This window comes from Manacus candei, unplaced genomic scaffold, assembly GCF_025592945.1.
Source record: "Manacus candei isolate 608988 ecotype Guabito, Panama unplaced genomic scaffold, ASM2559294v1 h1tg000009l, whole genome shotgun sequence".
In the NCBI taxonomy this organism is placed as follows: domain Eukaryota; kingdom Metazoa; phylum Chordata; class Aves; order Passeriformes; family Pipridae; genus Manacus; species Manacus candei.
The window spans coordinates 3,779,680-3,801,913 of NW_026138057.1; the positions used below are offsets into that span (position 1 = coordinate 3,779,680).

General features: G+C 62.0%; 2 protein-coding genes across 12 annotated transcripts in view; one reads left to right on the forward strand and one right to left on the reverse strand.

Annotated features, from left to right (window-relative positions):
- Nucleotides 1-16,813, forward strand: part of CTNND1 (catenin delta 1) — a 29,038-nt gene extending 12,225 nt beyond the window's left edge. For 2 of the 11 annotated variants that reach the window (XM_051776936.1, XM_051776937.1), the window contains exons 2-20: nt 1,811-1,932; nt 2,746-3,060; nt 4,133-4,204; nt 4,480-4,638; nt 4,855-5,387; nt 8,651-9,114; nt 9,211-9,394; nt 9,637-9,754; nt 10,167-10,320; nt 10,708-10,725; nt 10,962-11,030; nt 12,163-12,290; nt 12,703-12,853; nt 13,055-13,247; nt 13,354-13,468; nt 14,031-14,118; nt 14,471-14,518; nt 14,654-14,751; nt 14,893-15,118. In XM_051776936.1, coding sequence (XP_051632896.1) covers nt 2,866-3,060; nt 4,133-4,204; nt 4,480-4,638; nt 4,855-5,387; nt 8,651-9,114; nt 9,211-9,394; nt 9,637-9,754; nt 10,167-10,320; nt 10,708-10,725; nt 10,962-11,030; nt 12,163-12,290; nt 12,703-12,853; nt 13,055-13,247; nt 13,354-13,468; nt 14,031-14,118; nt 14,471-14,518; nt 14,654-14,751; nt 14,893-14,997 — 2,892 coding nt within the window. In that variant the 5' untranslated portion in view covers nt 1,811-1,932; nt 2,746-2,865 and the 3' untranslated portion in view covers nt 14,998-15,118. Of the gene's footprint in view, nt 1-1,358; nt 1,933-1,966; nt 3,061-4,132; nt 4,205-4,479; nt 4,639-4,854; nt 5,388-8,650; nt 9,115-9,210; nt 9,395-9,636; nt 9,755-10,166; nt 10,321-10,707; nt 10,726-10,961; nt 11,031-12,162; nt 12,291-12,702; nt 12,854-13,054; nt 13,248-13,353; nt 13,469-14,030; nt 14,119-14,470; nt 14,519-14,653; nt 14,752-14,892; nt 15,120-15,142 lie in introns of those variants that run through there. The other 9 variants (XM_051776942.1, XM_051776940.1, XM_051776935.1 and 6 more) reach the window with 9 other exon arrangements.
- A 141-nt stretch (nt 16,814-16,954) lies between these two features.
- LPXN (leupaxin) lies at nt 16,955-20,485 on the reverse strand. The gene is made up of 9 exons (XM_051777054.1): nt 20,448-20,485; nt 19,531-19,661; nt 19,394-19,449; nt 19,039-19,129; nt 18,822-18,965; nt 18,566-18,739; nt 18,413-18,494; nt 18,061-18,209; nt 16,955-17,978 (listed from the first exon to the last, which is right to left on the reverse strand). Exons 1-9 carry the CDS (start codon nt 20,458-20,460, stop codon nt 17,712-17,714), a joined length of 1,107 nt encoding a protein of 368 aa, XP_051633014.1. The 5' UTR covers nt 20,461-20,485; the 3' UTR covers nt 16,955-17,711.
- Between the last annotated feature and the right edge of the window lie 1,749 nt (nt 20,486-22,234).

A 22,234-nucleotide genomic window follows, 5' to 3' on the forward strand; every position in this document is an offset into this window, starting at 1 on the left:
AACGTGCAGAGGTGGGGACCCGGGGCTGGGGAGGCCCTGCTGGCTGTGAGGGCCCTGCCTGGCAGCCACAGGGCTCTGCTGGGGATCCCGTCTCTCCTCTCTGTGCTCCCCCACAGAGCCAGACCCCGCTGGTCCACGCTTGCTGCTCGGTACTGAGGCCACTCACAAACAAGTGTGAGCCTGTTCACGAGAGCAGGGGCTCAGCAAATTCTCTCCTGGAAGTCAGGGTGCTGCCTCTGTCCTCCTGCACTCCAAAAATCTGCCTCTTTTCTATTGGGACAGTTGAGGGCAGGCTGGGAAGCACAGCGGCCTGGGCAAGGCTACACTGTGGAGAATCCCTCCTTCATAGGGGGTTGTTCCTCTCTTATGAAGGACTTGCTGAAATACCACTCTGAAATGAATCCCAGCAAGCCGGCGGGGATTCTGACTGTGGTTTTGGATGCTGCAGTTGTGTAGGGTGTCTGGGTGGTAGGACCATCCCTTGTCCTGCTGGACAAGACTGGGATGTGGCAAGGAGCTGCTCCCCTTCCTTGGGGAGAGGGCTGGGGAGCTGCAGCAGCCTCCCAGCAGTCGGTCTCTGTGGCAGGGACATCCGGGAGCCCCGGAATACAGAGGATCTGTGTCCCTGCTGGAAGTGGGGGGGAGCCCACCAGAGATGAGGAGTGTTTGACTCGGGGGTGTGAGAGCTGGGATGTGTCAGCGCTATTTTGGGAGACACCAAGCCTCTCCTTTGGAGAATCCCGCAAATCCGTGGGGCAGGTGAGCTGAAGGGTCAGAGCCATCCCTGCATTTCCATACAAGGCTCGGGAGCCGATCTGTTGAGAAAGCCTCGGGGTGTACCTGTTGCAAGGTGGGAGGGGTGGAAAGCTGCATGCATGAGCCAGGAGTCATGTCTGGGAGCCTCCGAAAGCTTGCCGAGGCAGTGGGCTGTGTCCTTCCCAGGATGTGGACAGGCCAGAGAGCATCCCAGCCCACAGGGGGCTGGTGTTTTTTATCGAGAGATTTGTTACTGATGAAGGCAGATGAGAGGGTGGTGGCTACCAGATGGTGGAACGTGCTGCATGTGCCTTCCAAAGCGCTTGGAAAACATCTGCTCTGTGTTGTTGGGCTCTGTGGTGGTGGTGATGGTGCCACCAGGGCTGCTGGTGTCCAAGGGAGGCTTTGGGAGGCAGAGCCACAGGAGGAGTGGGGAAGGCATTTTAGGAAGGGTTTGATCTGGATGCACTTTGAGATAGGGTGGCAAATGGTTCAAAAGACCAAAAAGAGGCCTGTTCTGAGCTGCTGTGCACCAGCATGTGCTGCGGGCAGGCTCTGGAGGGGCGAGGGGCGGGTGGGAGAGGGGGATGCAGGCAGGAGAGGGGGATGCTGCCGGCGGGAGATCTCAGCAGGGTGGCACCGGGGAGTGGGCAGAGCCGATGCTGGAGACCGTGGGAAAGCAGGCTCAGTGCTGGCTGCCTGGCTGGAGCGAGTCCCCACACGCCTGCCATGACTGCAGCGGGTTTGGGAAAACCTCTCGGGCTTGCAGGGACTCGGCCGGGCTGCGCGGGGGGGCGGAGGGCCGAGCCCCGGCCGCTCCTCTCCGCCTCTGCCCTCCCTCCCGCCGCCGGCAACAGCCGGGGGTGCCGGGGTCTCGATGGAGCTGTGGGAGCAGTGCAGCCTTTGCCACCCTGCCGGCCGTCCCAGACACTGCTCCATCCCTCCGAGGGGAGGGGGTGGGACAGAGGCGCCCCTTTCCCGGTTCTGTGCCCGCCCTGCCTCCTGTTTGGGGTTCCCACGTGTGATTTTTGACCTGCTCCCGCTGTCCCTGCAGAGCTCTCTTCCCTCCTGCTTCCTCACTGTGGTGGCTGGGCTGTTTCTCCCATGACTCTCTGCGTCTAGATCTGGCTGTCCCCGTGCCTTTGCCAATCAAACCTGAACTTCCTCCTCTGACAGGTCTGTATGGAAGAATATTGCCTTTCTCTACCGAAATGTTGATTGTGGCTCACTTGCTGTTCTCCTTTGGGAGGGGGTGTTGGAGGGGTCCAGGCCAATGCCCATCCCTAGGTCTGCGGGCTCAGGACCCCCTGGGGGGCTGCAGCCTGGAGGGTGGTGAGTTTTGGCAGCAGTCACGGGGGCTCATGGGGTCCCCTTTAGGGGGATCCTGTCCCATTTCATCCCCTTTCCTGCGTAAGGAAGGAGCTGTGGAGCCAGGGCTGTCTCCCCACCATTTATCACACCAGGGAGGAGGGAACAGATAAGTGACACAGCCCTCTCCCTCCACCCTTCCCTGAAGGAAGCAGTGGGATGTGGGTCACTTCTCATTCTCCGGGAGTGTCCCCTGCCCTGCCCCAGGGATATGCCCTCCCCTCTTGCGCTGCACTTGCAGCTTTTTCTTGCCCCTGAGCTTTTCATGCGGCCTGAGGAGGACCCTTGTGGGAAGAGAGAACCTGTCAGCCCACAGCAGCTCTTCCAAACCCAGCTCAGCCCCAGCTGTTGGGTGTGCTGGGGGTACCTTCTGTCCCCACAGTGCCACTTTTCCAAGCTTAAATGCTGGGGCAGTTTGCATCTGAGTCCTGCCCGGGGCTGTGCTGCTCCAGGACCCTCTTGCCAGCTCTCTGGTGATGGGTGGGAGTGGGTGTTAATGCCATAAGATTTTTTTTTTTTTTTTTTTTACTTTTCCCTTGTTCTGAGAATCTGTCTTAACGAAATCAGTCTCTTCTGACCGCTCTTCTCTCTCCTCCTTTTCCTCCCCCAAATCACGTGCAGTGAAGAGAGGGGCTCCTGCCCCTTCTGGGTCACTTTTCCTCCCCTCACCTTGACTCCAAGCCACCTCCGCTCGTGCGTCCCCGCGCCCCCCGCCCTGCCTGCCCCGGGCACCCATCACCCATGGACGACTCGGAAGTGGAGTCGACCGCCAGCATCCTTGCCTCTGTCAAGGAGCAGGAGGCACAGTTCGAGAAGCTGACCCGGGCCCTGGAGGAGGAACGGCGCCATGTCTCAGCCCAGCTGGAGCGAGTCCGGGTCTCCCCACAGGACGCCAGCCCGGGCTTGGCCAACGGCACGCTCACCCGGCGGCACCAGGTAAAACACCCCCTCACCAGAGCGGGGTGCAGAGGCTCCCGGAGCCCCCGGCCGCGTCAGTCCTGCCTCGGAGGGGGCAGCTTCCCGCCTTTGGCCCTCCCTGGATACGGGAGGTGGAGGAAGGCTCGGCTGGTCCTGTGACACTGGTGTACCGGAGTCGTTCTGGGGGTGTGCCGACCTCCCTCGGCAGCCAGAGCCTTCGGGGGAGGAGGTGCCAGTCAGCCTGGAGGGTTTTGATGCCATGCGGGCTCTGGTCTGGTTTTGTGAAGGTCAGAGGTGTGCTGTGCTCAGTTCCTGGGCATCTCTGCTCCCCATCCCGCTCGGCTGCTTGGAGGGCGGCCGAAATGCAGAGGCTGGGGTTTGCTGTGGGGGAATGTGTGTGTCTCCCTCTGTGTGATGATGGGCAAGGCCCTGGAGTCTCGATCTGTCCCCACACAGCCAGACTGGGGCTGGGAGAAATCATCCCTACAGGGCTGGAAACGTGGTTTCATCTGCCTTGGCTTGAGGTGTCTCCTGTTCTGACTTTCTCAGGCTCAGTCTTGGAGAGGGGTGCTCAGAGGGCTGGTGTGTGGTGTTGTGCAGGAGGCAGGTGTCTTTCTGGCTGTGGTACCAGGAGAGCCGTGCGGGGCAGGGCAGGGTGGGCAGAGGAAGGAGGAGTGTGAGTGTCAAACAGCAGCACCCTGTGATCGGCCGCCGAGCGCCCGCGTGGTTCCCTCTGGCCCCGGGGGGGTCTCTGGAGTGTCACTGGTGGCTCCTGCATCAGAACACGTGGAAGGTGTCCAGGGCCCTGCTGGGGAGCAGGGAAGTGTCGTGGCCATTCCGTCGGGAGCGCGTGGGCATCGTGGGAGAGCTGGGAGTCTGGAGGGGGCTGAGTGGCGTGTCCTCCCACTCTTCCCCGGGCTGGCATGGGGGTGGTTTGCTGCACGTGGCACAGACCCCCGAGGAGCGTGTTCCCCCCCTGGGAGCTCACATGGGTCTGTGAGGTGCAGGAGATGGGCTGCTTGGAGCCCAGAAGGGAAGCAGGGATGGACATGTGGGAGGTCAGTCTGGTAACAGGCCTGCTGTGTTTCAGAACGGACGTTTCTTGGGCGATGCTGACCTGGAAAGGCAGAAGTATTCAGATCTGAAGCTGAACGGGCCACAGGTAAGAGGAGCTCGGCCTTCTGGCTGTGGGCAGCCTGCTTGCTGGGGGAGGGTGCAGGACAGTGCTCCAGTGTCACTGTTCCAACTGGAAGAGGGCGGTTTGTGCTTCCAATGTGGCCACCCTGGCTTGAAGAGGCTTCGGGCGTGGGGTTGCTGGTACCTCCTTCCAAGAGGATATCGGAGCTCCCTGTGAGGAGGGAGATCTCTCATCCAGCAGACTCCAGGGAGGTCCAGATTGGTGATGGGGCCTCCCTGCCTGTCGCTTTCTCCCCTCAGGACCACAGCCACCTCTTGTACAGCACAATCCCCAGGATGCAGGACCCGGGCCAGATCGTGGAGGAGACGTACACCATGGAGGAAGACCCGGAAGGGGCCATGTCAGTCGTGTCTGTGGAGACGTCAGATGATGGGACAACCCGGCGTACGGAGACCACGGTACAGGCCTGGGGAGAGTGTGGCGGGACAGGGCATGGCTGGGGACCATGATGGCTGTCTGCCAGTGGTGTCTGCCAGCCTGCTGTGCCACGAGCTGAAACAGGGGGAGAAATGTGCCTGAAGTAAAGTGCTGGGCTGGCAGGGGAATCCGGGGATGTAGGGCTGTGGTGAGTTTCCTTATGGGAGCGTGTCCTGCACGCGTGTCACCCCCTCCAGGTGAAGAAAGTGGTGAAGACCGTGACCACCCGGACAGTGCAGCAGGTGCCGGTGGGGCCTGACGGGCTCCCTTTGGAAACCTCCCCCGTCACCAGCAACTACGTCCAGACTATGGACAGGAACTTCCGCAAGAACGGCAACGGGGGCCCCGGCAGCTACCTGAGCCAGGCGGGCACGGCCACCCTCCCTCGCAACTACCACTACCCCGACGGCTACGGCCGCCCCTACGAGGACGGCTACCCGGGCAGCGACCACAGCTACGGCAGCCTGTCCCGCGTCACCCGCATCGACGAGCGCTACCGTCCCTCCATGGACACCTACCGCGCCCCCAGCCGCCAGGACATCTACGGCCCCCAGCCCCAGGTGCGCGTCGGGGGCAGCAACATGGACCTCAACCACTTCCACCCCGAGCCGTACGGCCTGGAGGACGACCAGCGCAGCGTGGGCTTCGAGGATGTGGACTACGGGCTCATGTCCGACTACGGCACGGCCAGGAGGGCGGGCACCCCCTCGGATGCCCGGCGGCGGCTCAGGTACGTGGAGCAGGAGGCTCTGGGCTGCTGGGGGGTGCTGTGGGGTCCATTGAACCTCATGCTCCTTGGAGGAGGGAGGATGGTGGACACAACACTGTGAGCTGAGTCACAGGCAGCTCACTCAGGAGAGAACTTGCATCCGCTTCTAATTGTCTACTTAATTGGTGGTTAAACCCGGGTGCTAATTGAGCCGGTCCTCCTGCAGCGAGGAGTTCCACTGGGCAGCTGGATGTAGCTCCGGGCCCTTCCCTCTGTGCCACCTGGCTGGTCTGTCTGTGCTCCAGCCCGGAGTATCCCACTGTATCATCAGCCTGCTGTGCAGGTTTGCAGCAGCCCCGTGATCATGCTCTCCCCGAGACAAGGGCAGCCTCAGGGAGGGGAGCTGAGCCCAGGCTGGGGTGAGCAGGGCTCAGCCCCACGGTGCCCCAGGAGCGTTCCTGGTTCCTGCACAGCCCGACCCTGCTGCAGGGCAGGGCGGGAGAAGCTGCTCAACCTGTTTGGCAGCAGTAGCAGTTTCTCCCCTCGTGTGTGTCTGTGGCGATGGCGGCTCCCCCAGCCTGGTTGAAGAGCACCTGCCCTGCCATGCTGTGCTGCCCTTGGGGGCTGGAGGAGGGTCCTGGTGGTCCTTCCTGCCCTGCCAGGCACCCGGGAATGTCCCCTGCCTGAGGCCATGACTCCTGTCCGCTGGTCTCCTGTACCAGCTGTCTCCTACACAAGCACTGCTCTGCTCCCGGCTGGGCTGTCAGGCAGGATTTGGGCAGGTGCTGAGGGGTGGCTCCAGCGGTGGGGAGCTAGGAATGGAGCAAGGGGCTGAGCCAGGCTCCTGGAGATGGGGAGGGGACGATCTCGGCAAGCTGGGATGGATGTGCACCTCCTGAGTGCCCCAGGGTGGGCCCAGCCAGGCAAGTAAGGCTCAGCGCAGGCTGCCTGAGCTCCCGGGACATAAACCAGAGGCAACCTGGGGCAGAGGAGGCTCTGGCCATCCCCTGTGGAGATCTGCCCAATCTAGGCACTGTGAATCCACACTGGCTCCTGGCTGCTGAAGGAGCAGCTTTGTCTGTCCTTGTGGCTGGTGCCAGCACAAGTGCTGTGGGGCTGTGCCGAACCAGTCTGGGCGGTTGCTCACCCAGATGGATTTCCCCGGCTGCCTCACTTTGTGCAGCTTGTGCTGGCTGGAGGAGGGCAGGCAGGGCTGCTCCAGGCTTCTGCCTTCTCGGGCAGCCTGGGAGAGGCCAGCTCTGGCAGTTTTGGGCACATGGCCATCACGTCTCGCCCCTCAGTGAGCACCTTGGGCAGGAGGGGTTACACAGGTGTGTTCCACAGAGGCTCTGGCCTGCCAACCTTCCCTGGGCTGTGCCCTGCCCAGCACCCAGCCCTCCCTGTGTGGCCTTTGAGACCACTAGCCCTCTTTGCTGGGCTGGAAGGTGTCTGTGCTCCTGCCCCTCCAGCTCCTGGAGGAGGGGAGTTACAGGAGCCAAGTGCAGGAGCTGCAGCCAGGTGGGAGACTTGGGGACCTGGGTCCAACAGAGCAAGGAGGTTCCGCTTCCAAGGACAACCCTGTTGGGGATGTCAGCTTGTCCTGCGGGGGCAGTGCAGGGTATGAAGGATGGGTTGGTGGGCCCCTGGGCCGGCTCTCCCTCCCCGGGCAGGCAGATAAAGATCACAGCAATCTGTGGAATCCAGGCACTGTTGAGCTTGGCTTGTCCCCCACCTTCTCAGTTACCATCCGCACTCTCTGCCCAGCTCGCTGGAATGGGAGCAGGGAGAGCAGCATCCCCCCTGCCTCAGAGATGTTTGTCTTGAGCAGGGGCCTGGCTGTTAATGACTTCCTTAGGGGAGGCAGCTGGCCAGGAACTCTGGAGCAGAAGGAGTGCCCTGAGCCCAGGGATGCAGCTCATGCTGGCTGCCATCAGCCACAGAGAGCGCCCGGTCCCTGCCCTGGGGCTCTTCCCAGAGCTCCCTCTCTGCAAGGGAGGAGGGAAGGGGGGTGCTTCCCCTCCCTGACAGCCCCATCTTGCCTGGAGGGGCACTGAGACACTCACGGTGGGACAGGGGCTTCCATTCAGGGAGTTAGTTTGGAAAGGGAGCGGGATCGGCTGCCAGCCATGCTGGCAAGTGTCAGTGGCTTGCTGGCAGCATTGGCACGTGGCTGTGTCTGGTGGCTTTGGCAAGTTCTGTACCACAGGCTGTAGGTAGGCAGTGGTGGCAGGAGCAGGACCTGCCACATATCGACCTTTCCCTGCCTGTGCCTGGTCTGGGAGCTCAGAGGTTGCTGAGCAGCCCCTGGGGCAGGTGTGAGGTGGAGGGTGGAAACCTCTCCTTGGGTCTTATCTGAGTGTCCTCAGTGCCTTGGCACAGCAGGGGCAAGAGTCGTCCCCTCCCATCTCCTTCTGTTGGAAGTCACTGGATTCCTCTGCCCGAGTGGGAGAAGGATTATATTGGCAGTGACTGCAGAAATAGGGGAGAATCAGGGATTTTGTGAGGTGTGTGTCATGGGCTATTCAGTGTCACTTGAGCATGGGGGGCAGTAGTTGCACTTTGAGCTTCCATGTGCTTGTTGGGGCTCATTCCCGGCGCTGCCAGCCTGAGGGTGAGCTGCTCCTGGCCAGGGTGAGGGTGTGGGACCAGGGCTCTTCCCTGGGCCCGAGCCAGGAGCCACGAGGTTGATCCCTGGAGCCCAGGTGTCTCTTGGTGCCTGTCCCTCACACAGTAGCACACTTTGCCTCCAGGGCTGGCTCCTGCCTGTGCCCTGGGGCTGGCTCCTGCCTCCACAGGCATCAGACCAGGATCCAGCTTCATCCCTTCTAGTGGGTTGGAGGAAAAGGTGATGAAAAGGGCTGGAAATTTCTTCCTTCTCTTTCGGTCCTGCATCGGACCTGAAGGTCTGGCTGTGAACAATTCCTTCTGCCCCTGACTGTAGAAGATAAAATGGAAAACTTGGTGGGAAAGAGAAGTAAATCCACCGCTAACCAGCTGATGTAAAAATGATTGATTTAGGACCTATGTGTAAAAATGGAATCTGCAAAGTAGGTCGAAAAGCTGGGAAAATGTGAGAACTGGACAGCTTAGTTGACGAAACGAGAAGGAATTATGGTCCGAAGGGGCAGAACTTATTTTGAGGAACAGATGTAATTCTGGAGGATTGGCGTGAATAGATGTAGGAACAAATCCTTCAAGGCTGTCACAGGGGGATAAGCAAGGAGCTTACGAGGAGCTCCAGCAAGGCCTGGGCGTGTGCTGACGCCCGCCGCCCTCTCTCCTAGGAGCTACGAAGACATGCTGGTGGACGACGTGGCCCCGGACCGGTACTACTGGGCCCCGCTGGCCCAGCACGAGCGGGGCAGCCTGGCCAGCCTGGACAGCCTGCGGAAGGGAGCTCCGGCGCCGGGGAACTGGCGCCAGCCGGAGCTGCCGGAGGTGATCGCCATGCTGAGCTTCCGGCTGGACGCCGTCAAGTCCAACGCGGCCGCCTACCTGCAGCACCTGTGCTACCGCAACGACAAGGTGAAGACGGAGGTGCGCCGGCTCAAGGGCATCCCCGTGCTGGTGGGGCTGCTGGACCACCCCAAGAAGGAGGTGCACTACGGTGCCTGCGGGGCCCTCAAGAACATCTCCTTCGGCAAGGACCAGGACAACAAGATCGCCATCAAGAACTGCGACGGCGTGCCCGCGCTGGTGCGCCTGCTGCGGAAGGCCCACGACATGGACCTCACGGAGGTCATCACAGGTGACGGCTCCGGGCGGGGCAGGACGGGCTGGTGGTGCCGCGGGCGGGGTCTGCGGTCGGGGTCCGAGCGCTCACCTTGCGCCTGCGGCGTTGCAGGGACGCTGTGGAACCTGTCCTCGCACGACTCCATCAAGATGGCCATCGTGGATCACGCGCTACACGCTCTGACCGACGAGGTGGTCATTCCCCGCTCCGGCTGGGAGCGGGAGCCCAACGAGGACTCCAAACCCCGCCACATTGAGTGGGAGTCGGTGCTCACCAACACTGCTGGCTGCCTCAGGTATGGGAGAGCCCTGGCCTGGGTCTGGGCTGCAACACTCCTTCCTGGCTGTTCCTGGGACTGCCAGAGCTCTTGGAGCTCTGTGGAGACAGCTGCTGGTGATGCAGACCTTGATTTCGGAGCAGTTTCCGTCACTGAGGGGAGCTACAAGAGCCTTTTTCTCTCTTGAGCTCTGTGGGGTGCGGGCTGCCCTCGCCTGCCCTCAGCTGCCCCTGCCATGACGTTTCTCTCCTGCCTACCAGGAACGTGAGCTCGGAGCGGAGCGAGGCCCGTCGGAAGCTGCGGGAATGTGACGGGCTGGTGGACGCCCTGATCTACATCGTGCAGTCCGAGATCGGCCAGAAGGACTCGGACAGCAAGGTACCATGGTGGGGCTGGTGTTGGGGAAGGGAGAGCCTGTGTGGGGTGTACCTGGCACTGTTGGACCAGTCTGGCACTCACCCTGCAGTTTGGGATAGGAATGTTGGCCCCCCAGCAGGGGTCTGCTTGTCCCTCACCCCCAAACCGCTGTCCCCTGGCTCAGGGCTCTTTGATCTACCTGGATGAGGTGCTGACTTGAATTTTCCTTGGCCCTTTCGTGCTTATGGCAGAGAGGTTTTTGGCCCACAGGGTACAAGCTCATGCCTGCAGCACTGGTCATGCCAGCTTTGGGGTGGGGTGTGCTTCATCCCTCTGGGATGAAGCTGCACATCCTCCCGGGTGCCGGGTGCTGAGCCCTCACTCGGAGACTTGGGGTGCTGCTCCCAGTCAGACACTCTGGTTCTCTCCCCAGCTGGTGGAGAACTGTGTGTGCCTGCTGAGAAACTTGTCCTACCAAGTGCACCGGGAGATCCCCCACGCCGAGCGCTACCAGGAGACTCCCCTGGTCCCTGCCAACAACGCCGGGCCCCACGCCGCCAGCTGCTTCGGTGCCAAGAAGGGCAAAGGTTTGTGGGCCAGCAGCGGCAGGGAGGGAAGGGATAGGGACAGCCCTGCTGCAGCACGTCTGGAGGGTGGCCTGGGGTCTCTGTGCTCCTACTTGGGCATCTCACATGGAGCCTGAACTGCAGCTTTCTCCGGGGGCGCAGTGGTCCCTGGCTCTGGGAGCTGCTGCTTGGCTCGCCCGAAGCGTTTGGCACAGGCTGTGCTGGGTGTCTCTGGTGGTGGGATGGTGATGGCTACGTGTCCACTAACTCCACGCCTTCCCTTTTCTCCTGTGTTGCCCCTTCCCCTTCCCTTCGCTTTCTTGCCAAATGATCTGCCCCATGACGCTGTCGGCACCTCTCTCCTCCTGCCTCCCCTCTCTCCTGTCCTTCTCTCCGCCTCACCAATAGACGAGTGGTTCTCCAGAGGTGAGTGCGCTCTTGGTTTTACTTTTTTTCCATGGTTCGATCGGGTGCTTTCTCCAGCTCTCTTTGTGTCCCCCCCCATCCCCTGCTGGGCTAATGCCCCCAGTGCCCCCTCCTGGGACGTGCTGGTCGCTTGGCTTCAGCCTCTGGGCTTTTTCCTGCAAGTGGCAAAGAGCTGGTGGGCTGAGGTGGGTGGGGAGAGGAGGAATCTCACGCCTCTCCACTTGCCCTTTTTGAAGGTAAAAAGCTCCCAGAAGACCCTGGTGCTGACACAGTGGATTTTCCGAAAAGAACAACTCCAGCCAAAGGTGTGTTCCTTGGATGATTTGCCTTGGGTGTTAGGGCAGCTTTTCCCCCAGCGAGCCTCTCCAACGGGCAGAGGTTGGTCTTGGAGCAGGAATGTTCCTGGCTGCCCAAAGGCTTGTTAAAACTACGAGCTCTGCCAGCAGTTGTGAGGATGCTCGTGCATAGAGGAGGTCAGTGCTGGCTCAGGACAGGCTTCAGAGGGAACTATTGCCCCAGGGGCTGAGGGACAGCAGAGTGACACAGCCCTCTGTGATGGTCTCAGACTTCCAGCACAATGGCCCTCTTGCCCACTCTTCTCTCCTGGGCATGAAGAGCAGGCAGGATTTAAAGCCAAAATCTCTGCCTTTAGTGTTCTCCAGCATGAGCGTGAGGAAGGGTCATTCCACAAAAAACCTCTGGAGACAAGCATCCTGCTGCCAGTGAATCATAGGCCAAGCAGTGAGCACTAGCCCAGGGCTTGAGTTCAGCTCCTCCTGCCCCAAAGCACCCTGTGGTTCCCAGGAGGACCCCAGTGCTCCTGGGGCTACAAAGATTTGAGCCAGAGGAACCAAAGGAAGCTTAGGGCAGGCCTGAGCTTGTGAGCAGCTCAAATACATGGTGGTGGTGGCTCCTTAGGCTGACCTGAGCTGTGGGAAGAGTCAGCTCCCATCTCTGGTGGAAGCCTGAGGAAGCACCTGCTCTGACTTTGGGGCCATCCCTCAAGGCAGGGGAGGACAAGATGGAAAACCCGGCCTTGCACCTACGAGCTGCAGCCTTAGTGCTGCTTTACAAGTCACTTCTGGGCATGTTGCCATGGAAAAGAGTTGATGCTTGAAGGCCTGACCCTTGCCTGCGTGCTGGGGGCCTGGGCCCTCGCTCCCTGAGGGTGAGGGGTGCTGGTGGGCACAGCTTGGGGTGTTTCCCAAGTTTCTCCCTCTGGAGCTGCAGTGGTGTGTTGGGTGCCGTGGGTGGCAACTGTGGCGTCCCTGATCCCAGATCTGGTACCCTGGGGCAGCCCCTCTGTGCCAGGTATCCTACCTCCAGGGAGCCTGGGTAGAAGCTTCCAGCCTCGTCTGGCCAGCAGTGCTCCCTTGGATGAGTCAGGTGCTGGTAGATCCCTGGGGTAAGCGCTTCCCACCCCTGTTCTCCTGGCAGGCTACGAGCTCCTCTTCCAGCCAGAAGTGGTGAGGATATACATCTCCCTCCTGAAGGAGAGCAAGACTCCGGCCATCCTGGAGGCTTCGGCGGGAGCCATCCAGAACCTGTGTGCTGGCAGCTGGACGGTGAGTGCCCCTGGAGCTGGCTGTGTCCGGGGAAGGGGCCCGGGGAGCCGGGAATACCGCCCGTGGTGGGGGCAGTGGGACCATGGATGCCATTCCGGGCTGTTCCCTTCCTGCGTGGCCCCAGGAGCCACCATCCCACGGCACAGCCCAGGTGTGCACGGGGTCCCCATGCTGCGAAGGGCTCTGTGCTCACTGCCAGCTGCCTGTGCCCTCCTGGGGGCAGGGAATGAAGATAATAACCTGCACTACCTCGGTGTGTGGGCAGAGACCCTCTGGGAAGCCTGGCCTGGCCCATGGAGGGGCCCTGGGGTGGGAGTGGGCTCTGTGGTGCAGCGCGGCGAGGGGGGGTGGCAGGGCTGGCAGCGGTGTCCCCAGCCCTGGGTGACACGGGGGTGCTGTCCCTGCCCCGCAGTACGGCCGGTACATCCGCTCGGCGCTGCGCCAGGAGAAGGGGCTCTCTGCCATCGCCGACCTGCTGAGCCACGACAGCGAGCGCGTGGTGAAGGCGGCGTCCGGCGCCCTGCGCAACCTGGCCGTGGACCTGCGGAACAAGGAGCTGATCGGTGAGCACAGCGCGCTCTGCACACCCACCCCGGGCCGGGCAGGAGCGTCCTGCCCTGCTGAGGGAGTGTGTGGGCACAGATCAACCCAACCTCTGCCCGCTGCTCCTCTTGAAAGCAAATGGGCCGCCTGTCACCTTCCGCGCTGGTTTTCCCAGCAGTCCTGTTCTTTCTTGCTCATGCCCAACTCTTTCCCCTTCCCAGGCAAGCACGCCATCCCCAACCTGGTGAAGAACCTGCCTGGAGGCCAGCAGACCCCTGCCAAAAACCTCTCAGAGGACACGGTGGTGTCCATCCTCAACACCATCAACGAAGTGATCGTGGACAACCTCGAGGCCGCCAAGAAGCTGCGGGAAACGCAGGGGATTGAGAAGCTGGTGCTGATCAACAAATCTGGGTAGGCGCTGCTCAAAGGGTGATGCCAAGGGGTGGAGAGGGCCTTCTCCAGCAGCCTCCCCCAGGCTGTGACCATTTCCAAACGTCTCTTCCTTCCCCTCTCCTAGGAACCGCTCAGAGAGAGAAGTCCGAGCAGCCGCCCTCGTCTTGCAGACAGTCTGGGGCTACAAGGAGCTGCGGAAGCCCCTCGAGAAGGAAGGCTGGAAGAAATCAGATTTCCAGGTGTGGGGATGCCCTGTGGTGGCTGGGGTAGTCGGTGGGGTCCTGCAGCAGGGAGAAGGGTGTTCCTGGAGCTCAGCAGGACCGGTTTGCAGCCCTTGGCCTTGCTGGTGGGACTGGGCACCCGCAGAGGTGTCCCCTGTGCCTCAGGGGAATGTCCCTGCTCCTCAGCTGATGGCCAGCAGGGAGGCTCTGCTAAGGACACTCTGAAGTGTCACACCCTGTGTCCCACACCAGCGTGTGGCTCCACAGGCAGGAATTTTGTCACCCTAAACTCTGCCATGGCAGTGCTGAAGAACAAGGTTCTCCTGGGCTCAGTTTCTTTCCCAAAAGCAGGGACTACCCATTTTCCTGGAGCGTTGGGCACTGCCCCAGTCCAGGCAGGACCCCCTTGCTCTAATGGGGATGTGGTGGGGGCTCGAGCACCCTTTGGTTACTTTGAGCCCCTTGCTCAAGGGTTGTGGGAGAGCTCCTGGGTCCATCCTGGCGCTGGAGGGGTGGGATGTGCCAATGGGGAAGGAACATCTGGACCCAGGGTGTGACTGGTCACTGTCTGTTGCTATAGGTGAACCTAAGCAATGCCTCTCGGACCCAGGGAGGCAACTCATTTGATGACAGCACCTTGCCTCTCATCGACAGGAACCAAAAAACAGGTACGTGCCTGCCTTCAGCACCTGTGCCCACTGTCGTCCCCCCACATTGTGTGGGTACCCAGGGCAGCTGGCCTTTGTCCCCTCCCTGCTCTTCAGCCTGGGCTTCCCTGGCAGCCACAGCTGCTCACACAGGGCCGTCACCATCAGTTTGGGCCATAGCTGGCTTTCCTGGCCATCGAGGCCCTCAGTTTGGGCTTTAGGTGGCTTCTTGGGGTTGTCACTGGTAGGGCCTGTAGCGTCCTTGGGTCACAGAGCTGTGGCTGCAGCTGGGCCTGGGCTCCCCCAGCTGGGGCAGGTGGCATTTCCTCCCCGGCTCAGGAACTGTCCCTGACCTGCTCTCCTGTGCTTGTAGATAAGAAATCCTCCCGGGAGGAGATCCAGATGAGCAACATGGGACCAGGTAGGAGAGGGACTGGAATGGGGGGCCTCTCGCCCCCTCAGTGTGCAGGGAGGGGGGCAGAGCTCACATCTCCTGTGGGGATGGGGCAGCCCTCCCTGGAGGTGACACAGCTGACTGTCCCTTCTCCTGCTCCAGACAACTATTCCACACTCAACGAGAGGGACCACAGCAGGACGCTGGAGCGATCCGGTGACCTGGGAGAGATGGAGCCGGTGAAGGCAGCACCGCTGATGGTGAGCAGCTGTCCCTGACGAGGGAGGGGCGCAGGAGATGCCATATCACTGTCCTGGCTGGCAGGAGGAGGGGAGAGCTGGGCTCCCACAACTAACACACACCCCCCCACCTCGCCCCTACTAACCCCCGTGTGTCTGCAGCAGGAGGAGGGGCAGGAGCCGCAGCCTGAGGTAGAGGAGGCGGAGGAAGAAGCTGCTGTGCTTTCCCCCGTGTCGGTATGTCCCGCGGTGTCCTGCCCAATCTGACAGTGGTGACAGATCCTGCTGTGCTGTTAGGGGTGCTTGGCCAGCCAAATCCTGCTCCCATTGATCGATCTCTGCTGCCGTGGTGCCGCCTCCGCCGCTCGCTCCCGCCCCAGCCCTGCTAACGCCTCTCCCTCTCTCTCCACAGCAGAAGATCTAGCTGGCCTGCCCACCTCCGCTCCGTTTGGGTTGATAATATATTATATATATAAATATATAACTCTTCATGGTGGAATGGACCGACTTTTACCTTGTCTTACTGTTGGAATTTTTGCTGGACTCCTTGTGCCAACCATCCAGCCAAACCATGCCTGGGCCGGCTCCCCGGGGGCCACTCGGCCTCCTCTGGGCCTCTGCACCTCCCCGTCCCGGGACACCACGACTGAGAGCTCCTCCTCCCGTCCTCCACCACCACCTCCTTCCTCCCGAGGGGTAAAACCTCTTCCTGCCTGACTCTGCCGGATCAGCCGGCGTGGATGCTGCACAAGGACCCGGATCTCTGCCTTGACCAGGAGCTGCCTTCTCTCCCACGCCTTCCCCCTGCTGCAAGGCATCCGCAGGGACAGGGACTGGGACCTCACTCGCCGCCGCCTTGTTTTTGGTTTGGTTTCGTTGCCTATAGGATGTATTTTTTTTCGTGCGGGATCACTCTTCAGCCAGGGACAGCATAGACATCCCTCCTCCCTGGGGGCTGCAGGACCGGGGTCCAGGGGCTGGAGCCGTGGTGGGGAGGGTGAGAGGAAGGACAGCCAGCAGCCAGCAATAACTTCTCTTGCTTTGCTCTAGACGAGGCTTCGGGGGGTGTGGGAAGGGGGATGTGGCTCTGGATCCTGCGGAGGGGTCTGGGTGAGGGAGCCCCGGCTCCCACCTGGTGCCTGTGTGAGGAGGATCCTTATGTGGGGAAGAGGGTCAGTGCTGGGGCGAGGGACGCGAGGGGTCCCTGCGGAGGGAGGAGACGCGGTAGGATTTTGGGGAGAGGGCTTGGGGTGCGCCGTGCCGGGCGGCTGGAGCCGGGACCCCCACGGCGCTGCCCCCCCTGACTTTCTCTTGACACGTGCCTTTCTTTTGCCACTGTGAAATAGCTGTTTGAATCGTACTGTCCGGCTGCTTCCCTGGGGAAGGGGAGTTCCCTGGGCTTCCAGCAGGGCTGAACTCCTCCCTTCCCCACCGGGAGCCTTCCCTGTCTGCAGTGGGGCTGGGAGCCTGTTTCTGGGGGGAACTCAGCCCCCTCTGCCCTCGCTGAGAGGGTTCAGGGCATTGCCATCCGGGCCTGGGGAGCCTGGGCTGCCACGGGAGCTGGGATGTGCTCCTCCTCCTCCTCTTGGCTGTGGTGCTGGGGCACATTGACGTGCTGTGATCTTCTGGGGGGCCCTGCTGCTCCCTGTGCAACTGGAAGTCTCTGTAGGAGGCTGCAAACTGGAGCAGGAGCCCTCCCAGCCCGGGGCTCCCCCCAGGAGGGGTGTGGGGAGGTGGCAGGGGCAGAGCTGGTGCCTTGCTCCTGCCCCAAATCCCCCCCCAGCACCAGCTGGGCCCTCCCTGCTTCTAGCCCCACCTCAGCTCGGTTGGGTTTTGTTCTGGGGTCTAACTCTTCTCTTTTCCTTTAATATGTAAAACACTAATTCCTTTTTTAATTTTTAATTCTAAATGAACCAAAAAGACAGCGTCCCCCTCCTCTCCTCCTCGGCCCTGCTGGGGAGGGGGGCTAAGGAGGGGAGGAGGGGGAAGCACCAAGCCGTTCCTTGTCTGATTCCTGTGCACACTCTTGTAACGCTTTGAAAACAAAATGATTTTTTTATATAAATAAAGTTTTTAAAGTGTGTCGGTGTGCCTGCCCCCCCTGGCTGCACTCTCGGGTGTTTCTGGCTTTGCTGTTGGGAACAAGGGCCTTTTCCAGGACTCCCAAAGGTGTCGTTGTATGACAAACCCTTTCTTGTCTGAGGGTGACAATTCCCAGCCCTCCCACCCTGCCTTGCACCTTTGTCCCCAAAGCCACCAATGAGCAGAGCAAAGGCAGGACGGTGTTTTATTGCTTCAGGTCCAGGGGGCAATGCCCAGGATGTGTGGCTTGGCAGGGACAATGCCAGGAATGTCTTGCAGGAATGCGGGCTAGGAATGGTGCCTGGGATGCTTGGCACCAGCAAGGCTGGGGACAGTTGGCTGGGTGGGACAATAGGAGGCATGTTGGGCTCAGCAGGGGTAAGTTGGAGACCGTGCTGGGGGGACATGCAGGCTGGGGATCAGAGGAGGAGTTTGGGGGCACCCAGGCTGGGGATCAGAGGAGGACTTTGGGGACATGCAGGCTGGGGGTCAGAGGAGGAGTTTGGGGACATCCAAGCTGAGGATCAGAGGAGGAGTTTGGAGGCACCCAGGCTGGGGGTCAGAGGAAGAGCTTGTTTGAGGACGTGCAGGTTGGGGGTCAGAGGAGGAGTTTTTCTGGGGACGTCCAGGCTGGGAGTCAGAGGAGGAGTTTGGGGACACGCAGGCTGGGGGTCAGAAGAGGATTTTGTTTGGGGGCACCCAGGCTGGGAGTCAGAGGAAGAGCTTATTTGGGGACATGCAGGCTGGGGATCAGAGGAGGAATTTGTTTGGGGGCACCCAGACTGGGGGTCAGAGGAGGAGTTTGTTTGGGGACATCCAAGCTGGGAGTCAGAGGAGGAGTTTGGGAACACCAGGCTGGGGGTCAGAGGAGGAGTTTGGGGGCACCCAGGCTGGGGGGGTCAGAGGAAGAGCTTGTCGTGGCAGGCCTGGCAGTACATCTTGTCTCCCCACTCGCGGAAGGTGCCTTTCTGCAGCCGGCCCAGGCAGTAGGTGCAGACGAAGTGCTCGGGGTGGTACTTGCGCCCCGCGGCCGTGATGCAGCGCCCGGTGACGGGGCGGCCGCAGCCGTGGCAGATGGTGCCCTGCCGCCTGTGGAAGTGCAGCTCGCAGTAGGGCCGACCCTCCAGCTCGAAGAAGGACCCACCGGAGAAACCACTCAGGCATTCCTGGGGGGAAGGAGACCGGGAAAGGCTGGCATGGCCTCAGGAACGCCGGGCAGGGCCCTGCCGCCCCACCGCCCACACTCACCGTGCACACGAAGCACTCGGGGTGCCACACGCCCTGCAGGGCCGACAGGTAATTGTCCGTGACTGGGCGCTCGCAGCCCTGGCATTTGGGGGCAAACATGGCCAGGAAGTCCTGGCGGCAGTAGGGCTTCCCGTTCCGCTCCAGGAACCCTGTGGAGAGGGGAGCGGGATGGGCACCCACCGGGGGGGTGGGCAGAGGGCATGGATGTGGGCTTGCCCGGGGTAGGAGGCAAGGGAAAGACCGTGGAGGGATGTCAGATGGGACGGTAGGTGTGAGGGCAGGGGCTACCTGGGGTGGGGGCAGGCTTGCCACACCCCTCCCCTGGGACATACCCTCGTCCCCTGGGACATACCCTCGTCCCCGAAGACCTTCCCGCAGTGGGCGCAGAAGAAATGCTCGGGGTGCCAGGTCTGGTCCAAGGCCGTGAGGACTTTCTGCAGGAACAGGTGAGGTGAGGCGGCCGGCGGTGACGGGGGGTGGTGTGGGAGCACAGGGGGGGATTTACCTCGCGGATGGTGCCGGCACAGTAGGCGCAGCGGGGGGAGAAGGCCTGGTGATAGTCCTCCTCGCAGAACGCCCGCCCGCCCTGCTCGAAGAAGGGCTGGCTGTCCAGCCCCTGCCCGCAGCAGGCACAGGTGAAGTGCTCGGGGTGCCAGGTTTTGCCCAGGGCTGTGAGCACCTGTGAGGAGGGGGGGGAGGCTGAGGGTGGCTCCGGGGGGATGCTGAGGGGAGGGGATGCCAGGGCGGCGGCGGGGACTCACCTTGCCGGCGATGGGCTTGCGGCAGCCGGCGCAGACCCCCGCGGGGGCGGCCGTGATGCCCAGCTCCTGCAGGTCCCGGGTCAGGCTGCCCAGCATGTTGTCCAGGGAGGGCTCTGCGGGCACTCCAGCTCCCTGCCCGGACAGCTGCCGGGGAGCAGGATGGTGAGGGCTGGGGGAAGGTCAGGCCCCAACCCCCTTTCCCCAGGGCCAAGCTCACCTTGCTCTGCATGTGGCCCAGGTCGGCCAGGAGCTCATCCAGCTGCTGGGCAGCCGCCGTGGGTGGGGGCTGTGGGACCGGGGTGGGGCTGCTGGACACGGCACAGGGGGGGTGGTGATGAGGTTTTCGCTTCTTCCAGGACTGAGACCCCTCCAGCCCCACCAACACAGCCCTTTCCCAGAGACCACTGCAGGGAACACGTAGCCCAGCCCTCACCCCAGCAGGGATGCAGGGTACAACCTGCCCCAGCTTGCAGAAAGACCTATTTTTCAGGCGTTGACGTGACCCCAGGTGGCACATCCCAGCAATGAGTGGGCACCCCCAGATGGCTTTGCCCTCCCATGGCCATTTTTACCTGTACACTGTCTCCAAATCCTTTCCCAGAGACTGAGCCTGAGGCAGCAGCTGCACCTGGGAGGACAAACCCTTGCAGCCAAGCTCCCCTGGCAGCTCCATCATGAGCTGAGGGGATCTGTGCTGAGGCCTCTGTACCTTTGGGGCTGCCGAGGCAGGAGGCTCAGAGCCATGGGGGGCAGGTGGATCCTGGCAGGAGCTCGGTCCCTGCCACACAGGGTCCTTGGAGGCCTGGAGGGAGCTCTGCTCCAGTTCTGCCAGCAAAGCATCTGCACAGAGAGACCCCCCCCTCAGGCACCACAGCCACTGGCTGCCCACCCTGCTGCCACCCCCTTGGGAGGTCTTGTATGACTTCCAAAATCCCAGGAGCAAAAGGAGCATCCCAGCAGGCTCTGCCGGGCAGGTGCCAGTGCCCTGAGGGCACTCAGATCCCCATCCCCAGTGCAGGATGTGCCCGCCACTTCCTGCAGCCTTCCTGGAGTGTGGGCACCGCTGGCAAAGGGTCCTGCCCCTGCACACCACCCCTGGCCTGCTAAGGAACATCTGCCAGCCCTTCATTTCATCCAGCACGAGCCCTGGAAGGGGAGGGCTCAGCCTTGGTGGGTTCCAGAGCGCTGCTTCCCCCAGGAAGAGCCGAGAGCTTGTTCTTCCCAATTCTGTCTCACCACCTTGGCCATCCCTCACAGCAGGAAATGGGGAATGCCCCTTCCTCCCCACCATGGCACAGCTGCTTCCCTGCCCCAGGCCAGGGCCGGCTCCCAGCACCCCCAGAAGTTGTGCTGCAGTCCCGGGATTGCAGCGCTGCCACGGCCCATTTCCTGCTCTCAAGCTCGCTCCGTTTTTGGCCAAGCTCTTGCTCGACCACCCCATCAGCCCCCTGGGATGGGGGAGGCACTGCAGGGAGCGTGGCCCCATTGCTGCCCCCGTTGCTGCCCCCTTAGAGCATCCCCACCTGGCCCTGGGGGAGAGGAAGGACAAGGCTCCCCCCAGGCGCTGCAGGCACGGCCCCACGCCAAGCCTGGCTGCAGGACCGCCTCTGGAGCGGCCCAGCTTACCCAAATCCTCCATCCTGCCCTGGCACAGGGGCCCAGGGGCCGGGGCAGCACCCGCAGGGAGGTGAGCTGGCGCTCGGGGCCGTGCAGGCGCTCGGTTCCGGTGCCGCCTCCGCCCCCCGCGCCGGGTTGTGTCGCTCAGGGTTTCCCTTTGTGGGCTCTGCGCCTCACACCACGTGTGACGGGGCAGAGCTGGGGCACGGGGAGCCACAAACAGCCCCGGGCTGGGGCTGCAGAGGGAAGAAACTGGCCAGCGAGTTGTCCGAGGAGCTCTGGGTATAAACTGGGATGCTCTGGGAGCTGGAGCGTGGGTGTCCTGCAGAGCCAGGCCTTTTCCAGAAGCCACTGGCCACGTGTGCCGAGGGATGGCATCCCTGTGCTGGGTGGGAATGGATTCGTGACGGTGTGACAGAGCAGTGCCTTTTGGGGAACGCTTCTGGAGCCTCATCTTGGATTTCCAGGTAAGAGCAAATGCCCTTTGGGCAGAGAAATCTCCTGGGAGTGGCCAGTGGATGTGGGAACAGCTCTGAGGGACTGGTTCATAACCTGGGGGGCTGGTCTGTCATCCCCTCTCAGTGCTCCTGCCCCCCCAGCATGGCTGGGGGGGTTAATGCCAGAGGTGGGTGCAGGGGATGTGCACGTGGCTTGGTGTGTCCTTTGGGCTCTTGTTTGGGTGTTTGGAGGAGGCACCGCCCTGTAGGGGATGGATAACACCTGCAGCCCCTTGGCTACCAGCTAAGCTTCACCGTGCCCTGGCCTGGCTCCTCCTTAGTCCGGCTCCCCGGGTGTTCAAGGGTGCCAGAAAAACCTCGGGAGCAAAGGCTGTGTGGCCAAACGCGTCCTCTCGGCGGGGCCACGACCCCCGTGTGAGCGGGGAACCGCAGCATCCAGGGCCGCCGAGGCACGACCGCTCCCACGGGCCGGGCTGACACCACCACGGCCCCGCTCCCAGGCTCTGCTGAGCCCGCCTGCACCCTCAGCTGGGCCGGGCTCGAGCCCCTCGAGCTGCCTCGGCGGGGTTCACTGAATTACTGACGCGTTAATTACCACGTCGGTGACGGCGCTTTTGTTCCCTGCTCGCAGCAGCGCCATCCAGCCCGGCAGCACCTCGGGGAAAGCCCCGCGGGACATTCACCGGGACGTGTTTCAGGGCAGGAATCCTGAGAGCCACCCAGAGACAAGCCGGGGCACTGCTGGTATCGCTCAGCCTTGCGTCAGGCGCTTCCCTCCCCGCACGCACCAGAACCTTCCTACCTGCGGAACGTTTGGGGCTATTTTTAGCCTTCTCAGTGATTTACTCTCCCCGCTGGGGACTTGTGAGCCCGAGGGCACACGAGGAGCCGGCGCTGGAACTCCTCTTTATAAAACTGCCCCTTACAAGCCCCTCGGAGGCAAAAGGCTGAGCTGCTCCCTGACCAGAGCTCTACCCCCCTGCAGTGGCTCAACCAGAATTAAGCAACCCCAGCCTTGCCTGCAGAGGGGAAATCAGTCGTGACAGTGACAAGAACAGGTTGGTATGGGGCTGACAGAAAGCAAGACCCGGCCTAGGTCGGCAGCTGTGGGGAAGGTTTGTGCTGAGCCTCTTGCCTGGGTCTGGCAGGGACAGGAGGAATCCCCGTGCAAGTACCCCGAGCTTTGCTTTAATTTTCACAGGTTCCCCCCCCCTTCCCTGGGCTCGGTGTCTTGCTCAGAGAAACAGGCACTTCACGGTGAGGTGGTTTATTAGAGGAACGGAGGAAGGGAGACCTGGACACACCTTTGTCTTCTAGGAACACGAAACAGAGCTCAGG